Genomic DNA, 27,649 nt, shown 5'->3' on the forward strand with positions numbered 1-27,649 from the left:
GACTGAACCTCTGGATCCAAACATGCCTGAAGCCAGCCCTACTGACTCAGTTACATGAGCTAGTAAATTCCATTTGATGTTTTAGACAGTGCCAGTTGGGTTTCTGCTCTTTTCATGGGAAGAGTTCTTGTTTATTTGCCTTTGCTTCATAAGAAAACAAATCAACACATTCAAGCAGTGTTTATTGAGTATCTGTGCTCAGCCCTGTGCTGGGCGATGCTGGGGACAATAAAGTGACCATGACAGAACTTGTCCCTCCCCACACGGCAGTCTCAGTCTACCAGAGCTTAAATAGACAACCACATTGCCATTCAGTGACGGTGGCGACATCGACCGTGAAGGAGGAGCTCAGGGGGCTACAAGAGGGGCATCTGTGACCGGGGTGGGGGGTCAGGGAAGGGCTCCTTGAGGACAGGACTTTAAGTTGACACCGAAAGATGGGCCAGGAATTAGCCAAGTGAAAAGAGGTTAAGGGCTAAGGGTCTGTGCACACATGTCCAGGGGGTTCAGGGCACCCCAACTTCCAACACGGCTCAGAAACCTGGTAAAGGGTCTTTGGAGTAGAAAGAGGGAAGAGACGGGGGGGTGGGAAGGGGAGAGGTGAGGCGGTCCTCCGGGTCTCAGCCGGAGGAAGTAGGGCAGGAGGAGGCCTGGGCTGCGCACGTGGCCTTGCCTTCTTGTTCCTCACAACGTGGTGTAGAAATACATGGCGAGCAGCATCACAGGGAGCTGGGAAGGAGACAGTCAGATGGGGGGCGCTCCAGCCCCACACCCACATCCCACTCAGCCCCTGGGTTCCCTGCCTCTCACCGTCCACATCAGGATGGCAAAGCCAAACCATGAGATGCCCCACGTGTAGCTGTCAATGGCATGGCCAATGTGTTCGAAGCAGCCCTGGGCAGGGGGGAAACGGAGGTTTGAGGAAAGGCCTAGGGAGGCTGGCTGCTGAAAGCAAGAGCCTCTGTGTGCCCTTGGGCAAGTGGCTTCCTTTCTCCAGCCTTGGTTTTCTTACCTGTAAGATCATGGTGGGTGTGGCTTTCCCACCACGCAGATCAGGGCAGTGTCCACCCACCAGGGTAGTTTCAGGGAGCCAGGGATATGGTGTCACCCCAAGCTCGGCACCCAGGCCCTGCACGAGCAGGTGCTGTCAGGATGGTGGCTATGACAGTCTGGGGGTGATTTTGTTTAGGGCCAGCTTTCTATGCTGCCCACAAGTTCCAAGGGTTTGAAATATGCCTTTAGGGTCAGTTCAGTTTTTTTTTTCTTTAACTTTTTTTTTTCCTTAACGGAGGCACTGGAGGCACTGGGGATTGAACCCAGGACCTCATGCACAGCAAGCATGCACTCTACCACTGAGCTATAGCCCCCACCGCCTCATTTAGAGGTGAGGTCTAGCCAGGCCAGAGCCCCACACCAGCCACCTTCATGTAGACCCCTGCTTGGCCCGATGTGGAAGCGGCCAGGAACAGATGTTCAGGCTGTGTGCCCTGTGGTCGGGCAGGACTGAGGTGGGGGCCAGCTCTGCCATTTGTTGGCTGTGAAGCATTCTGATTCTGACTCTCTGCCCTTTTTTTCCCTTCTGTGATGTGGCCATCTGACAGCACTGCCCTCTGAAAGCAGCTGTGGGGGTTCTGGGAGATGATGCCTGGAATCCTGCACAGAGCCAGGGCCAGAGAAATGGCTGATGGCAGAAACTGTTTGCACGCTGGCTCCCCTCTCCAAGACCCCTGATCTAAGACATGCTCCTGTAGGGTCCCCAGGCAGCCACGAGTGGCCAGCGGGACCACTGGGACCGGTTCTCCTCCTAGTCTAACCTCCTCTGGCTTCTCTCTCTGCCCCTGCACTTCCCTTGCAGTAGTTAAAACACCTTGGGGGTTAGGGGTATAGCTTCGTGGTAGAGCACATGCTTAGCATGTATGAGGTCCTGGGTTCAATCCTCGGTACCTCCGTTAAAAGAAAAAAAACCCGCTGAATTAAAAATGAAAGGCTCCAATTAAGTTGTCTTCCATCTATTAAAAAACAAACAAACCAACAACAACAACAAAAAACACCTGGTTGGGGCCTGACTGCCTGAAATCACATCCCAGATCCATCCCTCACGAGCGAGGTTCACCATCTGTAACATGGGATCACAATGACCTTTACCGCATGAGGCTGCGGCGAGAATTAAATAGGTTAAAAATGCAAAGCACTTCGAAGGGTGCCTGGTACCAAGTAAAGGCTCAGTACATGTTGGCTGCTGTTGGTGTTGCTCTTCTTCATTGTTGCTATTTTTATTGTTGCTCTTCTTCCCAAACAACCTGAGAAAAGTCCCGGGTGCCAGGTCTGGACCAGACAGAACCGGCGTACACCCCGCACCCCGCCCCGCCGGCTTGCAGAGGGAAGGAGGGACAGATGGAGAGTTGGGAGAGCTAGAGGGAGCGGAGAGGAAGAGGAAGCCAGATGGTTGGGGGAGATGACAGGCAGACAGTAGGAGGGAGGAAGAGACAGAAGAACCCTAGAGAGGGCTGGATAGACGGGCAGACACAGTGGGAGCAGGGTCACACCTTGGTGAACAGGTAGTCCAAGTGGCCCAGGCGGCAGCCTTCTTCATTGAGGGGGATGAAGTTTCCAGTCCGCCGACAGCACAGTGGGGGCCAAGGGAACACCACCTCCGGGGTAGTGGCCCGGAAGGCTGATGTGAAGTTCACCCAGTCCATGGGACCTGACGTGCCACAGCACTCTTGCTGCAGAGAGAGGCAGGGGTCAGGCGGGCTTCGGCTCAGAGAGGACAGCCACTCGCCTGAGGTCACACAGCAGAGAAGGCAAGGTTGGTCTGGGCCCCAGCTGGACCCAACTTCCCTGTGTCCTGGGCCTCGAAGAGGGGCAGCAGTGTCGATGTGCGAGCAAGGAGCAGAAGACACTTATCCAAGCAACAATAGGCTGATGGATTTGGAGCAAACCCACACTCCTGATTTATTTAAAAAAATTTTTTTGAATTAGCTATCAAAAGACAGATTTCTGGCTTCTCCTAGACCCCGAGGGTGTTGCATTTGTGGCTCCCAAATGATGAAAACATAGGCTCCTTCAAACCTGGGTTCCAATCCTGGCTAGACAAACAACCTGAACCAGACTGGGACCTCGATTTCCATGGGTCCTCAGTATTCTCCTCTCGTGCTGTCGTATCATGTTGGTTTAACTAAGAATGCGGCTTCTGATCTCTCAGGGTTCATTTTACAAAAAAAAAAAAAAGAAAGAAAGAAAGGAAAAGAAAGAATGTGGCTTCTGGAAGCTGGCAGCATGGGTTTGAATCCTGCCGGTTCTGTGACTTACTAGCTGTGTCGCCTTGTGCAAGTCCTCAGCCTCCAGCCTGGGTTTCTCATCACTAAAGAGCTGATCTCCCTTCTGGGAGGTTGCCAGGATCAAATAAGCTCAAAAGTACTTGGAACAGCAGTAAACAAAAGGTGGTGCTCTTTAAGGTTTGTTGTGGTTGTAATTATTAAGACAGCATGTGCAATGGTTAAGAGCGGAGGCTCTGGATCTAGGCTGCCAGGTTTGGATCCCAGCTCTGCCCCTTACCAACCACATGGACCACATGACCCTGGGCCAGTGACTTTCCCTCCTTTGGGCCTGTTTATTCATCCGGAACGGTGATGACCAGAGCCCCTCCCTGGGAGCCCTGTCCACGTCTGCGATCAGAGCCCCAGGTCCTCCAGCCCTCTCCACCCACCCTGCCTCCCCTTGCCCACCTCAATCATGATGCGGTCCCAGAGGCGGGTCAGTTCCCGGCCCTGGTCTGAGTCTGCACTGTAGAAAGTCAGCATCTGCTTGGTGATCAGGGATGGGTTGGACACCATCTGCAGAGGGCCGGGAAGAACAGGGGCTGGATGGGGAGAGAGATTGACCTCCACCCCCAGCCCGAGACCCTCACCACATCCCCACCCCACAGAAGTCATGCCCCTTCCCTGGCCTCCGCCAGACTCACGTAGTCTCGGTGGGTGTAGGACGTGATGCAGGAGGCACACTCAAAGATGTAGACGATGAGCATGAGCACCAGGTACTGGGGAGAGAGGGAGGGAAGGACAGACGCACCGCACCGCCCAGTCAGGGCAAAGCCTGCGAAGTTATACCCCTCCAGGACCCATGGAGAGAAACACAATTTTTAGAAAGTCTAGGACACCGTGGGTGGAAACATCTATGTGGCGGATATACACTGTTCAAGTCTTTCACGCTCTCTGTGTGTTTGAAATTTTTCCTAACAAAATACTAGGGGGAAATGAAATCAACAAAAAATGGCTAAAGCAGTCCCCAAAGTTAACTGTTGGCTTGGATGCAGTAAATGAATATACTGTAGAAAAGGAAAAAATAAAGACATTCTCCAGACAACCAGGGGCACTTGAGCACAGACTGGGTGTTGGAAGAAAGATACGGAGGGACCAGGGTGCATTTTTGCAGGGTGTGCCCACAGCACAGTGGTTGTGCGAAAAAAACAAAAAAAGAAAGAAGAAGTAGAAACTAAAGCTCTTTGACTGGTGTTTAATGACAATTGTTTTCCTGGTCCTCAGTTGTCCTCACCCCTCAGCCTTAAAGCAACAGAGGGTGGAGTGGGTGAGATGCTATGGCCCAAGGCGCCTGACTGCTTTAAAATCAATCAGTCCTTGTCACTTAGGGAAACGTGCACTCGGGTATTTACAAGTTAGTGACTTAGTGTCTGGAATGTGCTTCAGAATACCCCAGGAAAGAAAACTGCAGGCAGGCAGAGGGTGTGGTGGAGGGGAGGATGCTGGCCAGTCCCTGAGTGATGCTGTTGAAACCAGGTGATAGGTGCGAAGGGATCATCATGGCATTACTCTAGTCTGTTTGCAATTTCCCATTATAATTAAAAAAAAATGTTCCGTGTCAGTTCATGACAAACTAATAGGGGAGATGCACAGACTTTTTTTTAACTACTTGGGTGAACTTTTAGGGCTTTGGTTCAATGGTTTGGCCAGAGAAGTAAATGCAGGGAAGAAAAAAAAAAAAGGAAAGGAAAGAAAAGGAAAAGAGCCCTTCCATGGCTCCGTCTCACTTACAGTGGAGCCAAAGTCCTTATCAAGGCCCATAAATCCACCTGATAGGCAGGCCCACCTCCCCTCTCTCCCCCATCACCATGCCCACCCTCTCTGTTCTCCCAGTACGCCCTCAGTTCCTCTCACTCGCTCCCACCTCACACTGCACTCCTGTCCCCTCTGCCTTCAGAGTCTTTTTTCTTGCTGTTCCTTCTACCCTGAATGCTATTCCTACAGATGCACACACGGCTCACTCCCTTCCCCCAGGGGTCTTGGCTCTCTCGGACTGCAAGACCTCTCCCCTTCCCCAGCTCCAAATCTCCCTTCCCTGGCCACTGCTCCCCCAGCGGAGCACCCTCCCGTCTGGCAAGAGGTTTCCTGGTTTGCTCTCTAGATAGCCCAGGGCCCAGTGAGGGTTTGGCACATGGTTCTTGCTCAGTAAACATTTGCACATTGAATAAGGAGTTGCCTCTGGAAATCCAAAAGGCCCTCATGGGTGGAGGGAGCCCCGTGCTGAATCTGTATCAGTGGGGTGAGGATTGGAATCCCCGCTCTTCCTATCACAGGGGCTGTTGGCCTCTTTGAACCTCAGTTTCCTCATCTGGTAAATGGGTGAAGAAGCACTAATTTCAGGGGGCTTCTAAAAGGATTGAGGAAGCTCATTTTCTAAACAGCTTAGCCTCGTGTGGGGCGTGGGGCATGGCTGTAGGCAGAGGTTAAGGGCACAAGCTCAAGCACTGAAGTGCTCAGGTGTAAATCCTGGCTCTGTCACTCACTTTCAGTTAGCACCCTGGATACACGACTTCATTTCTCTGAGCCTCAGTTTCAACTCTGTTCAATGGACTCATGATGACAATGATGGTGAGGAAGATAAAGATGAAGATCAGGATGGTATCTGGTGGTGGGTTGTGAGCAACAAATGAACTAATCCAGAGCACTTAGAGTGCAGGGAGCACACTCATTAAATGGTAGCCATGCTATTATTATTGTCGCTCTTATCCACAGAGTTCAGATCATGGAGACCAACTAGCTGAGGTTCAAATCCCAGTCCTGCTGCTCGAGAGCCAGCCTCCTGTGCAGAGCTTCCTTCCCGGCCTCCCTGGTGCCTTTACCAAATGAGGGTAACAGCCGAGCCTAGGTTATTAGGTTATGGGCCAATGAAATGAAATGATTGCCACGAGGCTGAGCACACACAGCAGTGGCTGTGGTGCGGTTGTCACCATGACTCCGTGAGGATGACCTCTGTGCCCCACCCGACCCTACTCCTTGGTCCCGGGGCCTCACCGTGAGGATCATGGACCGGCGGCGGCAGAGGGCAGCGCCCACACCGAAGCTGGCCACCACGAAGAAGGAGAAGCCGCAGAAGATGGCGATCCAGGCGCCGGCGAAAACGTCGTCCTTGCCGGAGACGCCCATCAGTGGATACACGCGGTACTGGTCGGCTGTCACCCACACCGTTTCGGCAAACAGGGCCAGGCCCGACAGCTGGACAGGGCAGGGGGTTAGCGAGGCCCATGCAGCTGCAGCAGCCCTGGCTGCATGAGTCTCCAAGAGCGAGTGCCCCGTTCTGAGCCTCCACTGCCCTCTTGGTAAAGTGTGCAAAGACATCACCTTCTGTGAGTGGGGACGCAGCTGGGCAGGAGGCCAGGAGGGAATGGCGGGCCCAGCCAGACCCCTGCACCCCCACCCTCCTCCCCTCTCTCCACAGCTGCCAGTGTGTTCAAGGATACAAGGATATGCGACATGCAAAACCTGGAGCACGTGAAGATGCCAGGTCCACCTGCCTTCCCTGAAGAGTGCTGCTCTTCCCTCCAGGGGAGTTTGGCCGTGGACTGAACAATGACAAATGCATCAGGCCAGCACTGATCCACTTGCAGGAATCAATCCCATGCAGGAAAATCACAAACCCACAAGGTTATTCCCCCCAGCACCGTGGGTAAAGGAGCCAGGATGCCTTGCCACAGGGTGCTGTCCCGTTGTGGAAAAGGGCAAGGAGGCTGTCTGAGGAAGCAGGTGGAGTGGCCTACGGGTGACGTGAGCCGAGGAAGTGGGAGGCATGGAACAGGACGTGGAACAAGCTACATTTCGGGCAAGAAAGGGGAGAATATAGGTTTATGTGTTCCTGTTTGTTTGTATTTGCTTAAAGAAATATTGGAGAAACCGAAAACCTGGTTACCTATGGGGCCGAGGAACAAGGTAAGAGGAAGAGTGCTCAGTGGATACCTTTGAAATCAACCAAACGAACGCTCATAGATAGAGTGCTTACTGTGTGCATTGGCCCTTGTCACTGCTGTCTGTGTGACAGTCAGTAATTCTGCCAGCTGTTGTCCTGACCAATGCAAATGGCAACCACGTGTGCCAAATTCTGGTCTGAGCACAAATCCAGTACTTCATTTTATCTCTCAGCATTCCTATTTTATTTCCATCTTCCAGATGAGAACACTGAGGCCCAGAGAGGTCACATCACTGGCCCAAGGTCCCACAATAGAAGGTGGCTTAGCTGGGATTCGAACCCAGGCTGTCTGGCTCTAGAGCCATGCAGGTATCACATAATTAAAAGATATTGTTATTACTCATTACTCTGGGCCTTCTGTGTGCCAAGCAGGCACTGTATGTCCATATCATGTTGATGATTTTAGCTGGCACTTGTCAAGCACTTTTTCTGAGCAGAGGGCCATACTGGGATTAATGCACACAGCAATGCCCACAATGAGGACATCATCTATGGATGGGGAAACAGGCACAGAGAAGTAAAGTCGCTTGCTCAAGGTCACAGAGCTGGAGAGAGGCAGAGCTGGGATTCAAATCTGGGCAGCTCTGACTTGAGAGCCAGGAGGCACTGGCCATTAGGGGAGTCCTGGGCCCTTAGCCATGCTCCTCCCCCAGGCTGAGGACCGACCCCCTCTTCCCCACCTGCCTGCCCATCTTCCCACCCTGGGGGATGTCTCACCAAAATAACGATGTTGCCAATGACCAGCAGTCCCACCACAACTGGAGACCCCTTCTCTGCTTCTGCTGCTGCAGAAGCCATAGTCCTGCCTGGGACACAAGCGCAGGGATGAGGCTAGTTGCGGGGTTGGGAGAGAGCAAGGGCCTGGCCGGACCCACTGCCCCCACTCCACACCCCAGCTGTCAGGGGCTGCTCCCAGATTTCTGCTGGGCCCAGACAGATATCAAGTGTGTCCAGCCTCCCACAACCCCAGCAGTGGGCCATTTTACAGAAGAGGAAACTGAGGCTCAGGTGGGGCAGTCACTGGCCAGAGCTCAGCACTGGCCTTCCCTGAGCCTCAGCCCTCCCCAGCTCCCCCTGCCCACCCGGGCCCCCAGAACCCCCTCCTCACCTTCTCTGCTGGAAGCCTCTCTGGCCAGCCCCTCCCGCAGTGGCTTCTTATATATGCTCAGGCCCCTCCTTGGGCCAGTTTCCTGGAAGAGGGGAGGGTGTCTGGAGGAGGGGACAAGAGGTCAAGCAGCAGACCAGTGTGGGAGAACAGCTTTAAGAGCCCCCCCACCCCCACCAAGTGATTTATAGACCTGAAGTTCCAGATCATGCTATATCTGGCCAAATGGGCAGGGTGACATGCCTCTGGTTCTCAGGCTATCGTGGTGGTGGAGGGGGCAGGGCGGGGAGGGTGAGACTTGCTGTCTCTCCTTAGGACTAGAGCCTTCCTGGGAGGAGGGGAGAGATCCAAGTCAAACCAGCAGCAATCCCGGAACTGCGTCTTCTGCTGGTGAATCCACCACACCCAGGCTGGGAGCCAGGGGAAGTGGCAGGCCAGGACCCCAGCAGGCGAGGGCAGCTGGACAAGGAGAGGAGATAGCAGATGAGGCAAGTGGGAAGAATACTCAGAAGGCTGATTTTCGGGCTCTGGGATGAGGGGCAAGATGGAAGGAAAAGGGGTGTGTCAGAGGATTTTGAGATGAATATCTAAAGAGCAAGCAGGGAGACGAGTGTGCTAGAAAAAGAGAAGGGGACACTGATGGGCTTGGTGGGAGAAACGTGGCCCCCAGCATCACCGCACACGAGCGGAGAAAGCAGGGTCAGAGCAAGGAGCCGTGGGTGGAAATGTCTTCAGTCCGCGGAATCAAAGGGACCTAGGTTCAAATCCAAGTTCCGCCTACTCCGTGCAGCGCGTCCTGGCATGTGCATTTGCCCATCTGCAGAATGGGTACCATCATACCACTTTCTTGGACGGGAGTGGGAACTAAGTGCGGGGATGACTGCAAAGGGTGTCTTCAGGCCTGGTGCAGCAGGCGGCCGCGCCTCACCAGCAACGCTCGGGAGAGGCCCACGTTCCCTCCGATGGCGCCCCCTCGTGGCACAAGGCTAATTCCGCAGGCGAAAATTGTGGCTTGGGGCGCTGGTTCTTCCCCAGAACTTCTCAACCCCGAGGACTAGGGCATTTGCAGCGATTTCTCTCTAGGCCTTGGCTCTCCCAGTGTGAGAGATACGAGCAAACAAATGGAACTTAAAATTCCACTGTCAAGATACTGGCTTGGTAATAAGACACATGAGATGTTTTCCAGTTAAAATGGATAATTGATTTTTAGTCAATCCACTTTACATTTAAAATTGTTTTTCTCTGTTGATTTATATATATATTAAGTACTAATGAGAAAATTTAAATAATAATCCATATAATCTGTAAAATACATTTTATAAACTTTAGCTAAAATAACTTGCAAAATAATAGGGCCAAGCTAATAATATGAAATATTTTTATTTTCAAATAGTTGATAACTGTAATTAGACGTTATATAAAATGTCTAGTAAAAGCAGAAAGTTGTCATCAGTGGGGGCAATAATATGTCACCTGTCATAAAAGAAATTCATTTTGTCCTGAAACATGAACCCAGTGTATTTGGGTGTTTTGAATTTTCAGTATTCTTTCTTACTATTATATAAGCCAGAACAATAAAATTTGAAGTGCTAATTACTCAGATGCTCAGAAGGCTGATGATAAAAATCACAATGGCAAGATCTCCTAAAGATGATACACACCTACGCTATGATCCAGCTATTTGTCCCCAGAAATTCCCCCACTTCTGTCTACCAAGCGCTGGGAGTGTATTCCTAACAGCCTCAAACCGGAAACCACCCAAATGTCTCTTAACAGGAGAATGTTTAATGCACACAATGCATGCACACAATGGATACTATTCAACAATAAAAAGGAATGGATTGGTGCAACCGCGGGGTGAACCTCAAAAGCATTTTGCTAAATGAAAAAAAGCCACACTCAAAAGGCTACAACTGTATGAGTCTAGATAAAAAATTCTAGAATAAACAACAACAACAAAAAATAGGGGGAGTGGTTACCTTGGGGGCATTGTGACTGGAGGGGACAGGAAAGGAGTTTCTCTTTCTTGATTTGGACACTGGCTACATAGGAATATTCAGACTGTGAAATGTCATCAAGCTGTACGCTCACAATAAATGTATTTTTTTTTATTACAATGCTTTCTAAAGAGGGTGGATCCTTTCAAAAGAAATATATTCAATGTGTTAAAAGTGATGTTTTCCAAAGAGGGCACACAAGTTAATTTTAGGTGTTTCATGGACATGAAATGAAATGGCATCGGAATGATACAAAATTCATGTGATGAGTAAAGGATTCATTTCTAACCAGTCCTTCTGATGGTACCGTGGAGAAATATCAGCAGTTTGATGCTGCTGTGTCCTAAACACCTCTCCTTTCTTAAGAGCAGTTCTTAACAGGCCTCACTGACTGACTAGGATTTAATGATAACATATTGGCATCGTATTTATTTTTATTTTTTTGTACTTATGTTTTTAAAATAAGATGTTTTGTTTTCCATGGTCAGTGGTGAAAGGAAACTTTTCTCAAAAAAAATTTTTTTATTATGAAACATTTCAAGGGAGGAGGGGATAGCTCAGTAGTAGAGCGCATGTTTAGCGTGCATGAGGTCCTGGGTTCAATCCCCAGTACCCCCAATAAAATAAATAAATAAACTTCATTACCGTCCCCCTCCAAAAAATAAAACATTTCAAGTATACAAAAAATGTAGAGAGTAATGTGACACCTACATCCTCATCACCCCGCTCTGTCAAATCTAAGCATTTTTATGGATTCACTGCAGATTGTTTTTTAAAGTGCATACATTGCAGATGACATTCGAAGCCGCCATCTCGCCCCAGAGACACCTTCCCTACTAAATTTGGGACTCATCCTCCTCCACACTCCTTCCCGTCTTCTTTTCAGATTGCAGGTGTCATGGGTTGAGTTAATACCACACCCTCAGTTTATAGCTCATTATTCCCCACAAGACACCTCTTGATTTCTTGTATTCCCTCATATCTCCCTATTTGCAATCTCTTTTGGTGCCCCCTACTGGCAAACATTGTAATCTGTTCATATATATCTTTTTTTGTTGGGTGGGTTCTTGTAAAATGGGAGCCATGGTTTCCTGTGCATGTATTTTCTAATTTACATACCCATGATTGTGTTAAATACCTCATGCTATTCTTACTTTTCTTGCTCAGCACTACGATTTTATTAAGATCCATCCATGTTCCTCTGGACACATTGGCTTCTGACGGTTGCTTGGGACACCTGTGGTCCCACAGTTTACTCTCTTCTCCAGAGAGGAGGGTCAGGCTACTTCCAGCTCCCCGACCCCACCACTCCCACTTAAATAATGCTGCAGTGAGCACCTCATGCATAGCCCCGGACAGACTCACAACCAAGTGGACCAGCAGAAGGAACAGAAGCGTCAGTTTCCTCACTTGTGAAATACGGGTCATAATCATACGTGGCTCGTGGAGTTGCTGAAGGCCCATGATAAATAAGGCAGGTAAGGTGCCTCACAAGGTAGCTATAGAGTTGTTTTATAGCCTGCAGTTACGCTCCGAGGAGGAGTGAGGTGGAAAATCCTGTACTCAGCCGACACAGGGGAGCTGAATGAGAAATGGTCTTGCGGCAGTCTTTGCAGGAGAGGGAGGCAGGTGGGAAAATGCCTCGTGGCAGCGCTTTGCAAGCCTGCTTACCTCCCTTTATTTCAGGAGGAATCAGCAAGTGTTCTGCCATGGTCCGGGTCAGACCACAGTTAAATATCGCTTATGTGGAGACGTGCAAGGCTGTCAGGGAGCCATGGGGGAACCGTTCCCCATAGTCTCACCCCACAGGTCATCTGCCTACGGCAAAAAGGGAAAACAGATCTCTCCAGACAGCTAATGGCCACCTACTTTCCTAGGGATTAGACTCAGCCACCACTAACGGGAGACACGCACAGGAAGGATTCTTGCAAAAAAAAAAAACCTGAACTGCCTCTAATTAAGCCTTTAGAACTAACTTCCAGTTTATAAGAAGTACAGATGGCAGCAGCAGCTAAATGACCTGAGGAAACAATTAGGCAAATCCAGAGTAGGGGACATTCTATGAGGCAGCGGGCCTGGCCTCTTTAATTCTTGCAAGAGTGGGTGGGGTGGAGGGGGAGAATTCTAGAATTTACAAACTACTAGAGACCTAAAAGTCAGAATGCAGGTGAAACTTGATTGGATCCTGGTACCAAAAATAAACGAATTAAACACTAGTTAAAAAAAAAAAGGGGTTTGGGGTACAATTTGGGAAATCTGAATATGAGACATTAGAGAATTCGTGTTAGTTTTTCTCAGGACTGATAACGGTATGAAGGAACATGCCATTTTTCAGGGATACATGGGTAATTATTTAGGAGTGAAGTGTCAGGATGTTTGGAAAGCGCTTTTGAGTGATTCAGTAAAAAATAAAATGTACACCTACACAAAGTAGCTATGACACAGTGTTAACAATTGTTAAAACTAGGTGGTGGGTATAAGGGCGAGTATTGTACTAGTTGTCCACTTTTTCTGTATGCTTGAAAATTTTCGTAAAATGATAAAGAGGTAATATACATATTTAAAAAATCCCTGCCCTCGTGGAAATTACATTCTGGTATTAGGGTGGACAATTATCAAGGGCAAAGAAGTAAAATATAGTGAATATTAGTGGTAAGTGCTTAAGAAATGAAAGGCATGAGGGCTGCAGAGTGTTGTGTGTGGAGATGAAATGGAAGGTTGAGTGGCCAGGTAAGGGCTCATGAAGTTGTACTTGAGGAAGAGCTGAAGGCAGGAGGGAGCGAGTCGTGTCACTCTCTTGTGGAATGGCATTCTGGACAAAGCAAACAGCAGGTGCACAGACCCTGAGGTTGGAACCAGCCCGGTGCCTTGAACATCTCATGAGCTCACAGGTTGTTACAATGAAGAGGTCAATGCAGTAGGAACTGCATGAGAAATGGGAGATCAAAGAGGAAGTGGGAGAACCATCTCAGATCTTTATCAAACCAAGTACAGACAAAACAGGTGTTTATAAATGCTTCTAGAGGCATGGGCTATCTCTGGAGGAATTCACGGGTAACTGCTAACGGTGGCAGTGTCTGGACAGAATTGGGTGATTGGGGTTAGGGGAAACCCTGCATCTCGACTTTTCACTGTACTTACTGTTTCCTTTTATTCCCCCCCAACCCCAGTATTTCTATCCATTTTTTTTTTTTTTGGCTTGGGAGGTCATTAGGTTTATTTACTTATTTATTATTATTACTATTTTTAATAGAGGTACTGGGGATTGAACCTGGGACCTTGCGCATGCTGAGCATGCGCTCTACCACTGAGCTCAACCCTCTCGCCCTGGACTTTCGTTTGAAATATTCACCATGTTTAAGTTCATTCTTATTTCCAACACATGACAAAAGCTTCTAGAGTCCCTCAGTCCCTCTGCAGGCACGAGGCTCCTCCGTTTACAGTCCCTCTTCCTCATGGGCAGCCATTTCGGAAGATTCCTCCCCAGGGCCATTTTCTCTCAATGCGAGAATCGTCTCTCTGCTCTTTTGAATACACCTCAGAGAAATCTGTTGCACAACTATTTGGTTTTGAGGAAACACCGATTTGGCCATAACATGGTGCCCTATCTGGTCACAGTGTCTCAGGAGCTCCCCGTTGACAAGACTGCGGTGGACGGTATTTTGGACCGTTATCGTGCAGCAATTCCTCTGGGGACACTGAGAAAGAACATTTAACTTGGCCTACTTAAATGACCATGGCCAACATGAATGAGGCCTAGAACATAGGGAGAAATTACACACTGTGCAGAAGACTGCTTGTTAGATATTAAGAACTTACTGTTCATTATTAGATATAATTATGGTATGATTATATTTAAAATAAACCTGTATCTTGAAGAGATACATATGCTTACTTACTTCTGGATAAAATATGATCCCCAGTATTTGCTTTAAAATTACCTAGGGGGGAGGGGAGTAGTTAGAGATGAAACTGGTCATTTGTTGTCACTGTTGAAGCTATGGGTACACAGGAGTTTTTATTATACTATTTTCATGTGCTTCAAAACCTAAGGTTTTAAAAAATTGTACAGATAATATAAAGAACATACAGATAAATTTTAGCACACACAGGAACTCAAGGTTATTCTGTATAATCACTCACTCTATTGTCTGGTAAAGAAGAGGTGGTCAAAGTTTATTAAAACAAAAATTTTAAAAAAAGAAAAGAGAAAAAAAACCCCACCACCCTGAATTCAGTCTCTCTTACTAGTCAAGGTCCTAATTCCCCATCTGGCCCCATCACCCAGCTCTTTTACACATACACAGCCTTACACTTTTCCAACAAGTGTTTATTATTAGTTAAGCCATGATTCAGGATCCCAGGGTGGGGATCACTATGTAGCCGGGTCTGCCTTCACCACCCCGGGGAGAAGGACGGAGGACAGAGGTGGGGTGGGGTCAGTTCAGATCTTCCCAGGAAACGTGCCATCGGCCCGGCGTTCGTCCCAGGTCGTCACCTGTAGAAACACAGCCAGCGTTACTCCCTTCTCCCGTGGGGAAGCCAGGCGGACAGACTTCTTTGTCTCCCTCACTTTGCCCACCTGTTCGGTCAACAAGTAACCCCAGTACCTGCTCTGTGCCAGGACTGGTAACTGTTCCAGGAGCTGGAGAACCAGAAGAGACCCAGAAGGACAAGAATCACTGTTCTGAATGAGCTGACATGAGCTGACCCACAGTGGGGACAGGAGGTGGGGGAGGGAGGAGGAGTAAGAGGCAGACTCAGTGCAGAGCTGTCCATGGGGAGAGGTAGAGCTTTGGGCGTATGACGGTGTCCTGCTCTAGAAGCCCTGGAGTCAACACTCAGTGATGTTTGTCAGAATGGTAGAAAGAAGGACTGCTAGGCAGCTGTGAAAAAGATGAGGCTGATCTATGCCCCAGCACGAATGGATCGCTAAGATACACAGTCAAGTGCAAAAAGGTCCAAACCGGATATAGTGTGATCCTACTATTGCTCACAGATGTATGCATACACATAAAAATGATGGAAAGGCCCGTACCAAACTGCAACACTCTCCAGAGGTAACACTCTGCAACTTGTAGACCTTCCTACAGGCGGTTAGAAGCATATTCATTTTTACACACTCACACATTCACATTCATATGCTATGTATTAGAGGAAGTGGATAAATGCACGGATAAGGAAGACTGACTCTGAATCCCTGTTCCATCACTTCCTAGCTCTGTGACCTTGGGCACATTACTTAACCTTTCAAGGCCCCGGTTTCCAATTCTGCAAAATGAGAATACTGATAACAGTACCTATGTCACCCCCTTTTTTTTGCATGTTTGCCCTTACATGACATAAAGCACTTACAAAGTAGCTGGTCCACAGTAAGTGTGCCTGTTTTATTTACACACACACACCACACATCACACATTCTCTATATACAGATTAGGCCATGCTATACAGACTGTCCTGCAACTTGCTTTTCCCACAAGTCTTAGAGCTCTTTCTGTAGTCTGCCACACAGATCAAGATAAATACACTATCATTTGTCAAACTTGGGTTATTTCTGAATGTTCCCCATTACAAACAACTCTGCAATGGGCATCCCTGTACACAAACATTTTTGTAGGATGTGTAGATGTGAAATTGCCACATCTAGAGTATGAATCTTTTCATTTTGAAAGATCCTCCCTCAGGACTGACCTCAGAAGTGACTAGACCAATTTATAGAACCACCAATACTTAGCACTGTTATCCCCACCCCAACTCCTTTTAAATTAAAGGATCAGGCTGCTCTGATCCTTTGGCAAATTAGTCTTTGCCCAGTAATCCCAATTCATGGAAAGGAAACTAAAGAAACCATTCAGAGGGCAAACAAAACATTTCCTGCAATGGAATTGTACACTGCAGTATCATTTACAATAATGAAAAAAGACTTGGTGTTGGGAAAACTGGACAGCAGCATGTAAATCAATGAAGCTAGAACACTCCCTTACACCATACACAAAAATCAACTAAAAATGGATCAAAGACTTAAACATAAGACAAGATACAATAAACCTCCTAGAAGACAATATAGGCAAAACATTATCTCACATACATCTCAAAAACGTTCTCCTAGGGCAGTCTACCCAAGAAATAGAAATAAAAGCAAGAATAAACAAATGGGACCTAATTAAACTTACAAGCTTCGGCACAGCAAAGGAAACCATAAGTAAAACAAAACGACAACCTACGGAATGGGAGAAAATTTTTGCAAATGAAACCGACAAAGGCTTGATCTCCAGAATATATAGGCAGCTCATACGACTTAACAAGAAAGAAACAAACCCTATCCAAAAATGGGCAGAAGACCTAAACAAGCAATTCTCCAAGGAAGAAATACAAATGATCAATAGGCACATGAAAAAATGCTCAATATCACTAATTATCAGAGAAATGCAAATCAAAACTACAATGAGGTATCACCTCACACCAGTCAGACTGGCCGTCATTCAAAAGTCCACAAATAACAAATACTGGAGGGGCTGTGGAGAAAAGGGAACCCTCCTACACTGCTGGTGGGAATGCAGTTTGGTGCAGCCACTGTGGAAAACAGTGTGGAGATTCCTCAAAAGACTAGGAATAGACTTCCCATATGACCCAGGAATCCTGCTCCTGGGCATATATCCAGAAGGAACCCTACTTCAGGATGACACCTGCACCCCAATGTCCATAGCAGCACTACTTACAATAGCAAAGACATGGAAACAGCCTAAATGTCCATCAACAGATGACTGGGTAAAGATGATATGGTATAGTTATACAATGGAATATTATTCAGCCATAAAAACTGACATAACGCCATTTGCAGCAACATGGATGCTCCTGGAGAATGTCATTCTAAGTGAAGTAAGCCAGAAAGGGAAAGAAAAATACCATATGAGATCACTCATATGTGGAATCTAAAAAACCCCACAAAACATAAATACAAAACAGAAACAGACTCATAGACACAGAATACAAACTTGTGGTTGCCAAGGGGGAAGAAGGTGGGAAGACAGACTGGGATTTCAAAATGCAGAATAGATAAACAAGATTATACTGTATAGCACAGGGAAACATATACAAGATCTTGTGGTGGCTCACAGCGAAAAAAAATGTTACAATGAATATATGTATGTTCATGTATACCTGAAAAATTGTGCTCTACACTGGAATTTGACACAACATTGTAAAACGACTATTACTCAATAAAAAAATGTTAAAAAAATAAATAAAATAATGAAAAAAGACTGAGTCCAGCTAAAGGGAAAAGGGATATTTTTTAACTATTAAAGCCAACAGCTACCCAATAACTGAGCAGGTTGTACTGATGTGAAAATAGGTACACAATGCAAACGAAAAAAAAAAAAGCCACGGCAAAACAGCACCTAGAATATGATCCTTATCTACACATAAATAGATATAAACACACACCCACACACACACGGGCCCACAGAATAGGAAGTGGAAGATTTACACCAAATTACTAAGGGACATTAACTTTGGACTCAGAAGGCAATGACTGAGGAGTTTTTCACTTTCTACATTATATAAATCTTTCATTTTGAAGATTTACAAAAAGCTACCATGCTTCTCATGGAGAAACTGAAGATTTTTTTAAACCGGAAAATAAAAGATAATTGGAAAAAATGTTTTAAATGTTCATATAGGAAAAGCACTGAACTCCCACCCCCACCCTTCCCAAAATACACACACCGGGATCAGAGACTAATTCTGAAAAATACACAGACGAAACTGACACAACATTGTAAACCAACTCTACTTCAATTAAAAAAAAATACACAGGAAACATCTGGAAGATTTTACAATATTATCAGCCAGGTCAGGAGGATAAGGAATAATTTCCTGCGCCTTCTTTCATTTCTTAAGTTTCTGTGAAGTGGTTATATTGCTTAAAAAACAAAAACAATAGCAATAACAAAACGCTTATTTTTATTTCACCAAATTTCTGGAATAAAGCCAGGGCTGCTGGGTATAAAGAGTGGGATCACATCCAGCCCTAAGAAGGCAGACACAGCGCACACCTGACGGGAGGAACCACACAACCTGATGCTTCAGGTAAGGGCAGGCCCAGGTCCCAGAAGCACGCTTCCTGGCACGCCGTCCAGCAGGCACCTAATGTAGGCGCTGAGGCTGGAGACGGGATGTTATGGGATCACAACGTCGTGTTACCCAAGACCACCCAGGAACAAGGTGAAATGCTGGGAGGGCAGAGGGGACTCAAAAACATACGAGTGTGGTCAGAGAGGTGGGAGGAAAACTGAGCAAGCCAAGGATGAGTGCATTAAAGTAATTTGTTCTCAAGAAGTAAGCCCTGAAGATGTACATCAAAGATGCTTAAAATACTGAAAAATTAGAACAGAACCTCCATCAAAAGAGAGATAAGTAAAAGCATTGATAAATTAAAACAAATGAAGCAGATCTATATGCACTGTCATAAAAAATGGGGGCTCTAAGACACACTGATAAGACACACAGAACAGACTATATAGTATGATCTATCCATAGAGGGAAAAGTTCCACAGGCTTATGCATGGAAAATATATATAGAGAAAAAGGAATCTGTTAACAGTAGTTACCTTGGGGGAGAGGGATTGGCGAGCACAGTGGACTTCTACTTTTTTCCTGTCTGCATACATTAGTTTTGTTTTTCAAAACCGGCACTATTACTTTTGTAATAGCATCATATCTTGATTTTAAGACACTTTTTTTTCATTTTAACATCTCTGAAATTAGCATGCTTGTCACATTCATTCCCAGCATTGAAAAAAAAAGGATTCAAACATCTCTCAGTGTTTCTTACTGTCAATGGGGTCTTTCGATGAAATAGATTCAATATTAAACATAAGTTTTTTTTTTAAACTTTCTTTTGGTGGAGGGAGGTAATTAGGTTGGTTTCTTTATTTTTTTGTTTAGAGGAGGTACTGGGGATTCAATCCAGGACCTCATGCATGCTAAGCATACTGCTTGAGCTATACCCTCCTACCCTATAAGTTCTTTATTTAAAAAAGAGGGTATAGCAGAGAATACTGAACAGTAACAACATGTCTGATCAGATCAGGCCTAAAAGGACTGCCTTAACACATCCCTAGTTTTGAGAGCTGCACACTGAAGTAGGTAAGGGTGAAATGACATGTCTGGGATTTGCTTCAGAATACTTCAGAAAAGGAAAGAAACAAACAAAAGGAAATGTGGAAAAATCATGAGACTATTCAGTTTGGGTGATGGGGATATTTGGACACGCTCATATGAGAAAAGTACAGGATTCCCAAAGATGGTGAGCACCACAGGGACAGGTAGAGCGCCTGGGTAAGCCGATCTCGTTTCCTTGGCTGAGAGCCCTGCCTGGTTGAGAGCATCAGTAAAAGGAGGAAAGAGAGGCAATTCTAAGAAGAAAAGGCCGAATCCACATCCAGTGATGCCCCGTCCTTCCTCTGCCTCTCACAGAGGAGCTCCCACCAAGTCACCACACTCCCCTCTGCAAAGACGCCACCCCAGCATCCCAAGGGCCCCAGGAGGAGGCACATACCCAGGAGATGGGGCAGAGGGACTTGTACACACGCCGGTACCATTCGCACACGGAGATATCACCCCCTTTAGCAGTCATTGCCTTCTCACAGCGGTGGAAGTCTGTGAAGAAAGGGAAGCAGGTCAGCCCAGACCGAGGGCTAGAACACATTTTTGATCAAAACTCACAGAAATACTTTTAATACACAACTAATTACACACACACACACCCCTCAAGTTTCACAAAGAAAACATCCCCTTACAAGCGTAATACTAAAAAGGGCTAGACAAACCTCACTAACCTGATTTTGCAACCCCTAAAGAACTACTGTTCAATGGGAAATTCTGGGGTCAGAAACGGTAAGGCAACATGAGAGGCAGTGTGGGGATTACGGAAGTCCAGAACCAGGGCAAGGGAAGGGGAAGACGGTCTTGATGCTAAGATGCTGGGCATACACCCGAGAGAGAAAAGCATTATTCATGTGGACATCAAATTACATTTATAAGGATGTTTATAGCAGCGTCATTTGTAAGAGTCCCAAACAGCATGGACCAATCTTCAAAACTGTTAAACGCAGAAATCCAAACACAAAGGAACACATACAGTATTTATAAAGTTCACAAAGAGGCAAACCTAAAAGCGGTGATAAAACCAAAATGTAATTGCTGTAAGTCTGTGGCGTTACACCTCTGGTTGGGAGAGTAGAGTGTCGTTTTCAAGACAGGTCATAGAGTAGGCAGGAGAGCTCAGGGTGCTGGCAGGATCTAATTTTCTTCCCAGATTATAGTTAACACGGAGGATTCACTTTAGGATTATATATTTAGTTGTATGTACTTCCTGTATGTGCATTAGATTCCATACACACACACACACATCTTGAAAAAAAAAATAATTGTGGGAACCAAAGTTTGCGACTCTGGCCCAGACCTTGAATACAGCTGGTATAGAGGGGCATGGGCCTACAAGGTAGGACATCCAGGATGAAAGAGAAGAGGCCTGGGATGTATGTCCCCTAGGAGGAGGCAAGAGGTGAAAGACTTGAGGTGTGGGACCAGGGGAAGGTCAACACTGCCCCTGCCCCATGACCCGCTCACCCAGGTAGTTCTGCCAGCAGTTCCTGGTCTGGTTCTGGTTGGGGAAGCGGCTGTCAAAAGGGGCAGTCTGGTAGTTCTTGATTTTGGTCTTGATGTCTTCTGCCATAGTGCTGACTCCTGGAGGCAAAGACAGTGGCTGTTGGCAGGGGTCCTAGGGGGCCTGGGCATGGAGATGTCAGGCCACTCAGGCCCAGCAGAGGCCTGACACAGAAGAATGGGCTGGGTGTGCACAAACCACCGCCCCTTCCCTTTCAACATACTGACACAGAGGAGAAGGGGAGGGCAAATCCACTTTAAGTGTGGAAGTCACAGCAGGGTGTGTGTGTGAGGGGTCAATTCCTTGGTAATATCAGGCCTTATTTGTCCCAACATAACCCCAGCTGACATTCACTGAGTGCTTACTACAGGCCAGGCACTATTCTACACACTTCATTCCTACAGCCGCTCTAAAAGGCAAGAACTATTAGTAACAGTTTCACAGACAAGAGACAGGGTGTTTAAGTGACTTCCCAAGGTCATAGAGCACACATGTGGTGGAGCTGCACTTGATTACTGACATAACTACACTGCAGAGGTTCCTAATCTCTTTTGGTGCCAAAAACTCCTCAGGGGTCTAACGAACCCTTTCTCAGAACATGTTTAGGTGCATTTAAAAACTGCATAGGATCACAAAGAAAACCAATTATAGGTAGCTGAAGATTCAGCAACCATCAAAATTTTGAAATAATCATGAGTGCAAAAGGTATTTTGTGACATCTGCAACCATAATGTGATATAAGATGACCAGCAATTTTGACTGGTGACAAAGTCACTGATGATGCAAACACTACTAGGGCTGCTGCCTCCATTCCTACTAAAGGAACTGTTACATTTCAATTAGATTAGTAAATATCCAGGTGTAAATTTTCCTCCATCAAGCACTAGTACCCCTTGAACTGTGTGATTCTGTGGACCCAGGGTTAAAAACTTCTGCTATAATCTCTCTTATGAGGTGACACGCTGTTTTTGCTAGGGAAATCTAAAAGAAACTGCCTCTATTTCAGATTATTCGACGAGTCGTGGGGTTACAAAGAGGTGAGCAGACCAGTGTTAAATTCAAGCGATCCAAGGTTATGATAGGGATCAGGGGCGCCAAAGTAGAGTCTTTCGGAGAGCGGAGAGATGTGGAACACCAGCCGCTGGGACACAGATGCAATCGGCATCGTTGTTTTGCAAGCGATCTACACCCATTATCCGGGAGTGAGGGTGGATCAGGGATGACCCCGCGGCCCTTCCAACGCCTAAGGCAGAGGAGGGGCCAGACAACAGGAAGCCAGGCTGCGCCTAGGACAGCCGCCGGGAGGACACCTGCGGCCTGGTGATTGAGAACACTGCAGTCCAAACTACCGAGTCCAAATCCTAGTCGCTGGCTAAACTGCTTAACATCTGAGCCTCAACTGCCTCCTTGTCAAAACGGATAATCACTTGCCCTACCTCAGATGTAAAGGCTAGAGGGAGGATTAAATGAATTAATATTAACCGTCTGGAATATTAATGGCATTGAGGAAGAAGTATAATCATTAGCTACGATTACTAACTGTACAGGACCTCAGTGACCCGGGAGGCCGGCCACTGCCGGCCAGAAACCTCACCTCGTTCTCCGGGAAGCAAGGGTCGGGCTCCTCAGTCCCCCAGGCTGGGGTCACAGGCCCCCGAGCCCTCGAAACTCACCTAAAGACGCCCCCGCACCGGCTGGAAGCTCAATGTGACCCTCAGCAAAGACGCCAGCGCCGGACCGGAAGCGGAATTAAGACCGGCCGGAAGCGGGGCGAGGAGCGTATAAGGGAGCCTTACGTGCGGCTAGAGCGCCGGCCCCCGAAGCCTTTCAGGCCACGCCCATGCATGCGACCTCTGACCTCCTATTGGGCCGAATGCCTGTTCATCCCCACTCCCGGCCCAATCGCGAGCTTGCGAGGCACTTGGACTTGCTCCTGGCTGTGGCTGTTTCTAGCTGTGGACGCCGCTTGGTTACAGGTGCTTGTCAACTTCGTGTCTTTACCAGGAGAAAGGGGTTCTGGGTCTTGGGGCTGGCTCGAGAGTAGGCCTGGGGAAAATATCCCAGCGGAAATAGTCATGCAGGAATTATTCATTGAACGCTTACCCTGTGCGAATGTTGTTGAATGAATGAATAAAGGGGGCTTCTGGAGTCTGAAAGAGGGAGTTACAGAACTGCTTTCATCTCTCCCCTCAGTCTGGCCTTCAAAGCTTCCCACATACTGTGTTGGGTGCATTGTCCAGGCCTAACTGGTCCGGGGTCCTCTTACACATCCTGTGTTCATCAGCATTGTAATTATTTGTGGAACTACCTGTTTACATGCCTGCATTCACCCCCCCCCCCCTTAATGAGATCTTCCTAAAGCCCAAATCTCTTCCCTGCTTAAACCCCTCTCTGGCTCCCCTGTGCCCTCCGGACAAGGCCAGGCCCTTACTATGGCCCACACATCCTTTGTGAACTGATCCATGGTCCCCTCTCCAGCCACACTGATATTTTAGTTCATTGAACAGTGCTGTGAGATCTACCTCCAGGCCTTTGTTTCTGCTGTTTCTTCTGACTATAACATTCTTTGCCTACCTGACTTCTCAAATCAGCTATTTTCTTCTCCAGGAAGTTTTCCTTGACCCATTCCCCCACCCCCAGGCTAGGGCAGATCTCTCCTTTTGGGCCTCCTAGACTCCCTGGAGTTTCCCCATCCCAGCTCTGACCACTCTTGGCTGGCCCTATCTGGTGATGGGTCTGTCTCCCCACTGGACTGTGAACTCCCTAAGGGCAGGATGCAGGGTTGTCTTGGTCACTGCTGAATCCCCAGCATTACCCGCAGGAGGACCACTCAGCAGGTTCTGAGTAGACGCGGAGTAGGCTATCCTTGGGGGTCTGAATTCTATGGCCCCCAACTTGGGGTGGGGAAACAGAGGAGGTGGTTTTGCGGGGCAAACACTAGGTCTAATTCCTTGATGATCCCTAGCACAGGGAGGGCATATAGTAAGCCCTTTTTGGAGTCTGAGGCCTCCCTTCAAGGGGACGCAGTAGGTAGTTTGGAAAGTTAGTTACTGGGTCTGATTCCTGTACAAGTCCCAGTACAGGGCAGGCACACGGTAGGCAGATCCTATGGGGTCTGAGGTTGATTCTTCTGCGTGTCCCATCACACAGTGAGCACACAGTAGTTTCCCTAAGGATCGGGGTCTGTTTCCCTCACGGTGCGTCTAGGGATCACACATGTTGGCTAGGGGGCGATGTGGGGTGTTGGTGGTGCGCACAGGCTGTCTAGTGGATCTAGGCAATATCAGTGGGAAGGATGTCAGCACGCACAACGAGGCTTGACGGATTATTTTTATTGGGTCGCTGCTCCCTGCCCGCCCCCCATGCGGTCAGGATAGGCTAGACCAGGCACACGGCCCCCAAAGCGGTACGTGTACTTGCGCCCCCCGCTCTTGCGCACGATGTCACGCCGGTAGTAGTAGCGCAGGCCTCGGCTCAGCTTCTCGTAATTCATGCCGGGCTTCCTCTTGCGCTCGCCCCACAGCCGCGCCACCTAGGGCGGAAGCCCGGCTTAGTCCGAGAGGGTGGGAGGGGACGGGGCTAGACAATGGGCGGGTGGGGCGGGGTTCTGGTACAAGCCACACAGGGGTTAGGCCTGGCAGAACCGAAATGAGATGGGAGCGAGGCTGGGGGCGGGGCCTAGGTCTGTGCTAAGCAGAGCGAATGGGCAGGGCTAAGTGAAACAGGAGGAGACCAGGGAGGGATTTGGCCAGCCTGGGAAGCTGCCCCACCTCTTTGGGATCGCACAGTTGGAACTCGCGGCTGTTGCCGGTCCAGCGGATGCAGCTGCTACGCGCTCCGTCGTGGAGCAGCTCAAGGAGAAACTGCCACAGCTGAATGGGACCTGCAGGAGGCAGGTGAACATTCAGGTTTCCTGGCCCCAGACCATGTCGCTTCGATGACCTAGGAGTCCGGATCTCCCTCTCCATATAAGGGACCCAAGAGTTGGCCTCGGGGACCCAGGCATCCGGACCCTCATCTCTTTTTTCTCACAAAATCCAGGAGCTTACGTCCTCATCCCTAGCTCCCTGGAAGACTACGAGTGTCAGTTCTCTCCCTCAAGACTCAGGAGTGAGGGCCACTGCCCCCTCCTCACTGGAGCGCTTGCGTATCTAAACCCAGCCCCTTCACCACCAGTTTGCTGGGTCCCACCCCCTTAGGCGCCTAGGCCCCGCCTCACTAGACTCTGGCTTCACTCTCCAAAATCTCGCGGGCCTCACCTCTGTGGTTACTTTTCGGATAACGAGCCGAGGTCGCGCTGTCCGACTGCTGGCTCGTTTCGGAGGATGCTGTGAGAGCTGAGTTCTGGTACCCTTTCGAAAAGGTGGTGCAATCCGTTGGCAGCCCCGAGTCCCAGGAGATGGTATAGTCCGAGCCCGCGGGCCCGCCCCACGAAATGGTAGAGTCGGCGCGCGGTCCTCCTCCCAGGCCCTTGCCCCAGTAGGTGGGGCCGTCGGGGCCCAGAGAACAGTTCCAGCTGGTGGAGCTGGCGGCGACCTGGGCTCGCGACCACGAGTTGGCACCCCCCGTGGAGATGGCGCAGTTCTGGCCAGCTGCCCCTTCAGAGCCAGCCAAGGGGGCGGGGCCCAGGGCCTGGGAGACGGGGCTCCAAGGGACCGAGCTGGTGTTCGCCAGGTCTGTCCAGTCTCCCGACCACGGAAGAGCCTGAGGGGCTGGCTCTGTGAGGAGGAACGGACCCCAAGTGAGAGGAGCCCAGATGTCGGGATCCCTGGCCCCCTTGGGGATTCTGGGAGTCTCAGCTCTGGCTCCTGGGGCCCCCAGGCTCCCGTATCTAGGTCATGCCACCTGGAGTTCACAGGCGTCCCCCGTCCTAGCCCCGTGACCCCTCAAAGATCGGGGAGTCTAAACCTCTAGTCACAGTGAGGGACCCCGGTCCCCTCCACACCCCGCCTCTCCGCACACACTCACCCGCCCCCCATGGAGCTTCTGGGTACGGTAATGCGGAGGCCCAGTTCGGCTGTGGGAGCCCTGCGGGGTGTAAGGACGTAGCTGAGTTTAGGGAAGGGTGTGAGCAATGACTAGAGACTCCACTCAGCCTCTCACCCAGTGGTCTTTATTTGTCGGGGGCTGAGAGTTGTTACCCCCAGCCACTACTCACTCAGACCTGGGACTCAGGACCCTGGTCCCCTCCTCCTTCAGCTTCAGGAATTCAAGCCCACACCACTCTCCCCATTCGACCCCAGGAATCCAGGCACACCTCCTTGCTCCCTCAGACAGCGGAGCCCAGCCTCTCACCTTCTTCCCCAGCACTCAGGGGCCCCAGCCCACAGCCACCTTTCCAGTCTGTCTCTGCTGTCAGCGTGTCCCCTTGGAGTGCCAGTTCAGGGAAATAGAAGTCGAGTTCAGCTTCTGCAGGCAATAAGATTAGAGCCCCGTCAGGGTCGGTGGAGGCTGCCACATGGGTACCCTCCCCACACACATTGTCTCAGCCCCAGCAGCCTACCCAGCCCTGACAGCCTGTGCCCCAGGGGCACTTCCTGTGGTGATGCTTCATCCCAGTTCCACAAATCCATGGATGCCTGTTGTGAATATTCTGGGGGGGGGAGGGAGGGCACAGGGTGAGCTGGTGACACTTAGGACCCTGGAGTCTGGGTCCCATCCCTTGCTTCCCTCAGAAGGAGTCCAGGCTTCTGCTCCCTCCTTCCCCAGGACCCTGGAATCTTGGCTTCCAGTGTCCTTTTCTCTCAGACCAGGAATCCAGGCCCCCAGACACCCAGTCCCCACTTCATGGCTCACCTCTGGCAGGTCCCTCTGCCCCCAGTCAGGGGTCTCAGCCCCATTTCATACCATGCACACCCTCCCCTGGGGGCCTGAGCAGGGGGAAATTTTCCAAGACGTCAGAGCTTGGGGTCACAGCTGGGGTCGAGTTGCAAGACCAAGGCGGGACCAATCTATTCCCCCCGCCCCACCCCCTCCAGGGATGGCCACTGGCCTCCCTGGTAGCTGGGGCTGTCCTGCTGCAGGGGTGGCTTGTACTTGGACAGGAGCTTGGGGAACAGTGGGCTGGGTGAGACCTGGGGGTGCAGAGGGATGTTTCCAGGGTGACTCGGGTGGGGCAGAGGGTTTGGTGGACAGGTTCTCTGTCTTGGGGGCTTGATCCTGCGACATGGGGGATGGTGGGGGAGAAAGGCCTGGGGTCAGCTGGGCTGCGCCAGGCTTATCTGCAACAGGAAGGGGGATTTCCGGCCAGACCCTTGGTTGACTGACGTCACAATCCACAGGGGGCCTGCGGGGGATATGGTGGGGGTATGTCGACCTGGGATCCTTGACCAGGCCCAGTTCTCCCCTTCTGAGGGCTTTGAGGAGGAAGTTCTGGGGCTGCTTCCGAGGGCTGTAACATCAACAATATAAATGATAACAATAGTAATAGTAGCTAACATATATTGGGGGCTCATTGCATGCCATCAACTGTGCCATGGGCCTTTGTTTAATCCTCCTGTGTGGTAGGTACTAGTTTTATCCCTATATTATGAAAGGGGAAATTGAGGAGGGCTTCCTCCCACTTTTCTTCATGTCCAGAATACATGCCCTTCCATGCTATAATAGTTTGGGATA

General features: G+C 49.1%; 3 protein-coding genes and 1 non-coding gene across 5 annotated transcripts; all 4 read right to left on the reverse strand.

Annotated features, from left to right (window-relative positions):
* Nucleotides 1–185: 185 nt before the first annotated feature.
* UPK1A (uroplakin 1A) lies at nt 186–8,631 on the reverse strand. Its single transcript, XM_072968794.1, has 9 exons — nt 8,559–8,631; nt 8,369–8,469; nt 7,978–8,066; nt 6,312–6,512; nt 3,965–4,039; nt 3,729–3,836; nt 2,547–2,726; nt 811–894; nt 186–729 (listed from the first exon to the last, which is right to left on the reverse strand). The coding sequence occupies exons 1-9, from the start codon at nt 8,573–8,575 to the stop codon at nt 685–687; spliced, it is 900 nt and encodes a 299-aa protein (XP_072824895.1). The 5' UTR covers nt 8,576–8,631; the 3' UTR covers nt 186–684.
* TRNAS-GCU (transfer RNA serine (anticodon GCU)) lies at nt 1,296–1,368 on the reverse strand. The gene has a single exon. It is a non-coding gene; the product is annotated as a tRNA-Ser (tRNA).
* Nucleotides 8,632–14,671: 6,040 nt separating the features above from the next.
* Nucleotides 14,672–22,859, reverse strand: COX6B1 (cytochrome c oxidase subunit 6B1). Of its 2 annotated transcripts, none has more exons than XM_006217054.4 (4): nt 22,708–22,859; nt 20,998–21,114; nt 19,925–20,025; nt 14,672–14,860 (listed from the first exon to the last, which is right to left on the reverse strand). In XM_006217054.4, exons 2-4 carry the CDS (start codon nt 21,101–21,103, stop codon nt 14,807–14,809), a joined length of 261 nt encoding a protein of 86 aa, XP_006217116.1. In that variant the 5' UTR covers nt 21,104–21,114; nt 22,708–22,859; the 3' UTR covers nt 14,672–14,806. The 2 variants fall into 2 exon arrangements, with proteins under 2 accessions (XP_006217116.1, XP_031527852.1); XM_031671992.2 differs by having other exon boundaries at nt 22,629–22,773.
* A 1,487-nt stretch (nt 22,860–24,346) lies between these two features.
* ETV2 (ETS variant transcription factor 2) lies at nt 24,347–26,627 on the reverse strand. Its single transcript, XM_072968795.1, has 6 exons — nt 26,538–26,627; nt 26,330–26,443; nt 26,003–26,062; nt 25,294–25,752; nt 24,805–24,917; nt 24,347–24,566 (listed from the first exon to the last, which is right to left on the reverse strand). The coding sequence occupies exons 1-6, from the start codon at nt 26,605–26,607 to the stop codon at nt 24,366–24,368; spliced, it is 1,017 nt and encodes a 338-aa protein (XP_072824896.1). The 5' UTR covers nt 26,608–26,627; the 3' UTR covers nt 24,347–24,365.
* Nucleotides 26,628–27,649: the final 1,022 nt, after the last annotated feature.

The sequence above is a fragment of the Vicugna pacos genome, chromosome 9, assembly GCF_048564905.1.
Source record: "Vicugna pacos chromosome 9, VicPac4, whole genome shotgun sequence".
In the NCBI taxonomy this organism is placed as follows: domain Eukaryota; kingdom Metazoa; phylum Chordata; class Mammalia; order Artiodactyla; family Camelidae; genus Vicugna; species Vicugna pacos.